This window comes from Achroia grisella, unplaced genomic scaffold, assembly GCF_030625045.1.
Source record: "Achroia grisella isolate CSIRO2021 unplaced genomic scaffold, CSIRO_AGI_Agris_v1 utg808, whole genome shotgun sequence".
NCBI classification, from domain to species: domain Eukaryota; kingdom Metazoa; phylum Arthropoda; class Insecta; order Lepidoptera; family Pyralidae; genus Achroia; species Achroia grisella.
The window spans coordinates 400,772-408,391 of NW_026713029.1; the positions used below are offsets into that span (position 1 = coordinate 400,772).

The 7,620-nt window shown below is 35.9% G+C and overlaps 2 protein-coding genes across 2 annotated transcripts; both read right to left on the minus strand.

The window, feature by feature from the left end:
* Positions 1 to 211: 211 nt before the first annotated feature.
* Positions 212 to 1,979, minus strand: LOC131851840 (uncharacterized). The gene is made up of 2 exons (XM_059202404.1): positions 1,892 to 1,979; positions 212 to 1,467 (listed from the first exon to the last, which is right to left on the minus strand). Exons 1-2 carry the CDS (start codon positions 1,950 to 1,952, stop codon positions 305 to 307), a joined length of 1,224 nt encoding a protein of 407 aa, XP_059058387.1. The 5' UTR covers positions 1,953 to 1,979; the 3' UTR covers positions 212 to 304.
* A 4,124-nt stretch (positions 1,980 to 6,103) lies between these two features.
* Positions 6,104 to 7,240, minus strand: LOC131851868 (uncharacterized). Its single transcript, XM_059202431.1, has 2 exons — positions 7,081 to 7,240; positions 6,104 to 6,812 (listed from the first exon to the last, which is right to left on the minus strand). Exons 1-2 carry the CDS (start codon positions 7,178 to 7,180, stop codon positions 6,169 to 6,171), a joined length of 744 nt encoding a protein of 247 aa, XP_059058414.1. The 5' UTR covers positions 7,181 to 7,240; the 3' UTR covers positions 6,104 to 6,168.
* Positions 7,241 to 7,620: the final 380 nt, after the last annotated feature.

Below are 7,620 nucleotides of genomic sequence, written 5' to 3' on the forward strand. Positions count from 1 at the left end.
GTGACTATGTACGTTACCTGCTTGTTATGGAAACAAATATACATATATGCAATAAACTGGTTTTACCAACCAGTTATAATTGGTTTTTAACTTAATATCTGCTTAGTTACATCTATTTTTGTAATAATTATTTAAGAATATAAGGGGTATATAAAAATAAAATTAAGTTTGATATTTCAGTACATAATTTATACTTATATTATACCATACAATTAACTAAGATGGCCAAATGTAAACATTTCATAACCTATATTATTTGGGAATGCTTATCGTTGAAATATTAGTATGTAACGACGATGATTAATTATCCGTAACTACCAGAGCCTGCTGATGCTGAGGCTTTAGCAGCTGCTGCAGCGTACGCTCCTGATGCACCGTATCCTCCATGACTCCCATAGCCTCCGGATCCTCCACAACCCGAACTGCAGCCGCTAGAGCCACCATGATCCCCAGATCCGCCACCAAGACCACCGCCTGCTCCTCCGCCGTACCCTCCAGCGCCTCCATGACTTGCACCATGTCCTCCGGAACCGGAACCTCCTAATCCACCTGATCCTCCGCCAATACCACCGCCGGAGCCAAGGCCTGCACCGGATCCACCTCCATATCCACCGCCAGCGCCACCTCCATGACCTCCAGAACCTCCGTTGCTTCCGCCAATGCTACCTCCATAGCCACCACCGCCGCTGTGACCTCCACCAAGTCCACTGCCTCCTCCGTGTCCACCGCCAAGGCCACTGCCACCTCCGTGACCATCGCCTAGGCCACTGCTTCCTCCAAGTCCTCCGCCACTTCCAAATCCATCAGAACCCCCATGACCACCACCGCTGCCTAATCCACCCCCAGCGCCACCGCCATAACCGCCGCTTGATCCGCTTCCACTGCTACCGCCAACGTCAGAACCACCGTGTCCTCCATATCCGCCGCCTCCTTTGCCGCCACCTGCTCCGCCGCCAAAACCACCGCCTCCTCCATAACCTCCAGCACTGCCCAATCCACCATTTCCTGAATGTCCTCCATGGCCTCCACCTAATCCATTTCCAGCGCCACTTCCGAATCCACTTCCGCCACCTCCGCCTAATCCACTGCCGCTGTATCCTCCACCACCGCCGTATCCTCCTTTACCACCATCGAGTGTGCCATGAAAAGCGAAGCCGCCAGATTTTCCATCGTCAGATTGGGAGAAAATGACCTTTTCATTTTCTCCACCAAGGCCTCCACTGCCGAGACCTGCTCCTCCTCCACTCAAACCTCCTTTTGCCAGACGGTGAAATCCAGATTGTAATTTGCTTAATATATGGCCAACACCGGCTCCTATACTTTCAAAACTACTTTCGCCACTGTCGTCGTCGCCAAATTCAAATCCGCCACCGCCTCCGCCTCCGCCTCCGCCATATCCGAATCCGCCACCTCCGCCACCTCCACCGCCATCACCACCGTGGGCGCCGTAACCACGTCGAACTCTCACTGTAAAAGAAAAAGGAACTAGAATATCTCTTTCTTAAAACAGAATATACGTGTAGTTTTAGTCTAATTGAAAAACGAAAACATTTGATTTCATGTCTGCAAGGAAACGTTCAAATATTATTGTATTAATTCGACATATGGGCTATATTATATTCTTTAAGTACCTTGAGTGTTTGTTTTGATTTATATCCATTTAGTGTATGAGGACATCCTCATGTCCTCAGCGTCCTATATGAGTAAATGATTTTGTCTTTGATATTAATCAGAGATCGTCACAGTAATTACACCCGTGCTAAGTTAGAGCTGATCGAAACTTAGAAATAAACAAATCTTTACAAACATCAACTTCATCTACGTTACGTCATCAAGTCTACTAAACTTAAATCCTGTACAAAAACAAAAACCAATTAGAATAATTAATTACCTGAAGCATCGCCAAAGCCTATGATGAGACAAAAGGCCACTCCTAAGATGGTCTGCTTCATATCTATTTTGCGACTTAACTAACAAAGATGGAACAGTTATGGATCCTTTTATATCATTATTTTAATAGGTAGACGTGTGTTTCGTGCGAATACAAAACCAGTGTAGGTACACATGGGGAAAACAATTAGTTTTTGTGCGCTTTTATGTTTCTCATATATTTTGAATCGGAACTAAGAGTACCATGGGTTTTTGTTGATTTCAGATTAGCCAAAAGTAATATTGGTGTCAATCACTGCGCTGTAGGTGGCATTTGGCCTTGATATAGCCGTCGATATTATATAAGTATGAGCTTTATCCTGACTAGCTGGGCTTACAACCTTCGTTTTTTAAAAACTTGTATTTTTAGAATATTCTATAAGTGTGTTTCTTGTTCGCACTAAATGTATATCCTATGTCTATTTAGGCTCCAGTTTTAGACCTATATCCTTATTTAGGTCCTAAGCTAATGGAAGAATATTAAAATCATTCATGCATGACAAAATGTAATGCATTAAATTTATAATATAATATTTGCAGTGCTTTAGGTATTGGCAGCTCTTAATCAGGAGTTGCCTCGATAGAGTTTAGTGCAAATATGCTTGCTTTTCAGTTCTCATGAAAAAATATATTAACTTTTGATTAAGATTATACGCTTTCATTCACAGAAAAGTGTTGGCTGACTATAAATCTGGATAAAATTCAAAGGGATATAGTATAATCTATAAGGTCTAATTGTAGATCTAATTACAGTAAGCCATACAACATTGTTATAAAAATAAATAGAGATGGTAACACATGTTGTTATTGATGGACCGACACTAATCTTGTTTTATAATGTCGTCACTAAAGATAGCAAGTTCCGAGTATTAACCATTATGTAGTTTTTTTAGTTTTGTGGTCGACGATCGAGTTTTAAAATTATAATGTGGAATTTACGTGCGCATTTTTATATTAGCTCAGATCATACCATGTAATATTAACTTATCTGTTATTATACTAAGTTTAACTTGATTATAGTTCTCTAATTCCTGGTTGGGTGCAGATAAATTCTCATTTTACTAAGAAAATTTTACTCCTAAGAATATCCTTCAATTCCTTCCCTTACGCGTCTAGGTAGCGAACTTTGAAAAAGGGCGAGCATAATAGACTTAACCCAAAACCCTAATACTATACAACGCATTTTGCAGCTGCAGAATCATCATCGTAATATTAACATGTGAAGCAAAAACTTTGTACACTTTTTACGAAATATGCGCTGACGGGGATGTAAGAAATTTCCCACACTTGTAGTTTATATAGAGAAAGAAATTTATCTAATAATGCAAGTTTTTGACCTTAAACTTGCATAAACCTTAATAGTATTCAAACTTATAATTTAAATGAATATAAATTTCGACCACTGGACGACTAGAGTAAAGTAGAATAATATCTATATTATTCTTATTTCTAAGTAATATAGAATTATAGATATGCTCTTCCGAAACATACGAAACATGCGCCATCTACTTTTTTATGTAAAAGGTGGGAAGTGGCAACAGTTACTGTCACAATATGTGACGTGTGTTGGCATGGAGAACTGATATGTTGTGCCTCCGTACCAGGGATAGATTGGATAGGCATTGAAATATGGCAGTAAAATTAACTGTAATTTCACTAATACATCGCATTCTCTAACCGAGTCAGGTTCTATATTTTCAGAATAATAATAAAACCAAATGTTGTATTATAAAAAGTGTTCTTTAGCAAAAGTCATAATAAGTCATCACTTATATGTACGAATATCAACATTATTCATTACTCATACTTGAATGGCTAAGTTATGTTACTATATAATGATTGTAACGTTTTTGTCATCAACTACCGCAGTGTAATGGATTTCTTGAACCCGAAATTGTCTTATAATGACAATTTGTTATTGTCTGATTTTTTTCTAATAAAGAATAATTCTCATTTTAAATATAATGAAAATCGTATTAATTAATTTAAAGAACTACAGATTGATACTCACGCAGAGACAGATTGTTCCTACTAAATAAAGGTGAGAGAATAAGTTTTTTGTTTTTTATAGACGCTTTTATCCATTCAAATTAATAAGGTATTGTTAATTTAGTGTAACTTTTACTCCTTATTCCTTATAAAATTAGCTATCTGCGAGTGAAATTTCCGTCTAAATTAGGTCACCCATTTCAGAGATTAGCAAGAACAAACAGACATACAGACAATTTTTTTTTAAATAATTTTTTATTCATATGCATTGCTGTTATCGTTAGTGAGCTGTTAATTTGTAATTATAAACAAATACTTCTATTTTATTTATTGGTATAGATTAATAATTCTAGTTCTAACAGCAAATTTACTGCAATTATTTATATGGTTTCTGTTTATGGAAATTACTGTGTTTCTATAAAGAACTAACTGGCTCGGGTGCTGGTCACGACGTAAGATGCACTAGTAGGTACTTAATGCAAAAAACATCACATCCGGGTCTTTATTATAGCAATTTTATATGGGCTTTCCGTACATACATATAAACAAGTAGGTGTCTTTCTTGGTACGTAAACCAAACTACAATTATATATAAACACTAGCTGTCCCAGCAAACGTTGTTTTGCCATATACCTAAATCACAGATAACATAATGTTACATACCTAAATTAATATTTCTTTTTTTTAATTAAAAAATAGGGGTTGATGATAGCAGAGTGAATAATTGGGGTTTTATGTATTTTTATTGTCACATTATAATAAAATAAATCTATTTTTTTTTCCAAAAAAAAAACAGACCTCATCATTTAGGCGTATGAAAAATAGATCGTAGCCGATTCTCAGACCTACTGAATATGGATATAAAACTTCATAAAAATCGGTCAAGCCAAAGCAAGCGGAGGAGTATGGTAACTAACATTGTAACACGAGAATTTTGTATATAAGATTAATACTCCTGGATAATTTACAAAACATCACTTCGTCCCAAGGTAAGAGAAAGTGTTATAGGTACTAAATAACTGATATAAATACTTAGATATTTTTTTAAATAAACTATGTATGTAATAATTACTAATAATAAATGAGTACATAAAAAACAAACAGACCCTTACAACACTTATAATCATGAATACAAATGATTGTACCGTGCGTGGAATTGATCGAAAGGTATAAAAATTTACAATAAGATACTAAATAATGTACTGGAATTACCCTTAAACACACTAACATAATCATAACGTAATATTACATACCTTAAATAAATTCAAAACTTCTGTTAAATCATATTTACTGAGCAAAGCCTATTAGTCACTAAACGATTACTTGAATGACGAGGGTGCATGGCAATAGTTGTTCATGCACGGGATTTTCATTTAATGTTATACATAGACACCTATATAAATATACATTGTAAATAAACTGGCTTTTAAAAAATATTTTTTTTAAAAGCCAGTTTAACCTAATTGAATTGAGTTTATTAACTGAACGGTAGGGAAAAATATATATTATAAAAAATTTGACGTTCTTAAGCGGCTAAAATGTCCTATATGATTTAAATGATTTTTGAATTTGAACCTGCGACAATCGGAACTAGAGCGGTGTGCTAAACAGCTAGACCAGTGTAGAAACTCTAACTTGGTATAAAAAGAAATTAGAATACTATCTCATTAAATATTTATTATCAAAACAACAAATATAACCAAACTATAAACAAAATGAGTATTTGCAGTATGCCATTTTAAAACAAAATATAGTATATATTTTTCATAAGAAGCGCCACCTTTTATTAGACAGTTGAATTACATTATAATTATCTATAAACCTATAAACGAATCGTACTTTTGCAAGTTTACTATTCGCGACTATATCATATCATAACATTGTCAATAGATGGCCCTGAAACTAAATACATACTTAAAACCTTCATAAAGTATGGCAACATTACGTATTGTAAAATGGAATGACAATGGGAAGAATTCTTAAATGGAATTACCTATATTAATTATAAATTTTAAAAAATATTGCAAATTTTTTATTACATTTAATTTTTTTTTTGTATTTTTTAATACTTTGTTCTTGCTTTGAAATGTTATTCATAAACTTTATTTGGTAATGTAAAAATTCTGAAACCTAGGCAGTTTTAGCGAATTTTAATTCAGAATTAAGCCCAATGTCATAGACAGGTTACACTCAAAGCGAACCTAAGGATTCGATTAAAATTATATGTAGAGAACAGGTAATTAATTATATCTAAGGTTGTAATTTTTGATCTGGCCTTGTTGGGATTCCATACGCTGTAGCGTGACTGGTAGCAACTCCACCACGACCAGTGCTGTAAGCGTTTGCGATAGCTGTGGCCCCTCCTGGCGCTCCACCGGAAGATCTTCCACCATAGCCAAAGAACATTGGGAATAATGCTGAAGCAGGCAACCTCGGTGCATAATCATCTTCGTCATCATCGTCAATAGGTTTCTTTACTTCTTTTTTCTTTGACACTCTTTTCCTAGTCTTTTTAACTGGCTCTTCGACCTCTTCTATTTCGGGCTCAGTAAATTCGGGCGTGGCTGTTGCTCTGGATGTAGTTGGAAAGATTTCCGTTCTTTCAGTTGGATCAGCAATATCTGTAGCCTCAGTTACAGTAGGTTTTTCTGGTGATTGCGGAAAAGAATACACTTCGTTCTGTTGAGGTGGAGCGTAGTTTATTTCTGGTTGAGTTTGACGACGCCTATCAGGATAATAGTATTGGCTAGAAGGCGCTTGTTGGAATTTCCCTTCAGGTTGTCTGAACATAAATGCGGCCATACCACCACCGACTGCACGAGGGTTGTAGTATGGGTTGTAGTAACGACTTAGTACCATTCCGCCGCGAGTGTTGTCGCTCGAACCGAATGAAACTGAAATAAAATTGAACAATATATTTATAATTACTTATTATGACGCTATTAGATGTTTGTCTCTAAAATGTGTAAGAATTTGAATAAGTGCTACCTGCAGTAGGAAATATAGAAAAAAAGAAATAAAAATACTTACAGTAGTAATCAAATTCTAATTGAAACTATCTATTTTTATAGAAGCATTGAATTTTGCTGTACTATAGTGCTATGTATAATTGATTATAAGTTGTGGAAAACGTATTCTTATAATAAATAAAGGCGTACTCACGGGAATCCATATCAGATCCATAATACGGATAATAACCAGGAAACGCCATCGTCTGCCACATCACGCACGTCAACATCACCAATGAGATGATTGTCTTCATGTTTCTGTCTTACGTTGATACACTTGGACCCTTCCACCAAAGGGTGTTGTGCGGTATAAAGCTATTAGAATTGTGTTGGCTACAGTCAAACTTCGCATTATATACTCCAGACTATCTGGATTAATTGAAATTCAAACCACGGCAGTTCGCTTGCGCCTTGCACGTTTACATCGTCATTTTACACTATTCGACAGTGCTCTCCAACCGTTATGGGAAACTGGACATCCTAGTGAAGATCTGGTGAATGCTCGACACGTATCTCTACCATTAGGTAAACCGTTGAACTTTTTGTTTTGAACTTTTGCGATTTGTTTAACTTGACTTGACTCAGTTGATGCAGTACGGCTAAGTTGTGAATTTTAACTGCAAATTAAGTTTTATTTCACTTTTATATCGTTTTTACGGCATATGAATATTGTTTACTTATTAGCTTCGGTTTT

Excerpts from the sequence above, each read along its gene's own strand:
- LOC131851840 (XM_059202404.1), bottom strand. The coding sequence starts at position 1,952 with ATGAAGCAGACCATCTTAGGAGTGGCCTTTTGTCTCATCATAGGCTTT. Across the intron at positions 1,468-1,891 it reads AGGCTTTGGCGATGCTTCAG|TGAGAGTTCGACGTGGTTAC; the intron begins GTAATTAATTAT and ends TTTCTTTTACAG.
- LOC131851868 (XM_059202431.1), bottom strand. The coding sequence starts at position 7,180 with ATGAAGACAATCATCTCATTGGTGATGTTGACGTGCGTGATGTGGCAG. Across the intron at positions 6,813-7,080 it reads TGGATCTGATATGGATTCCC|TTTCATTCGGTTCGAGCGAC; the intron begins GTGAGTACGCCT and ends ATTTTATTTCAG.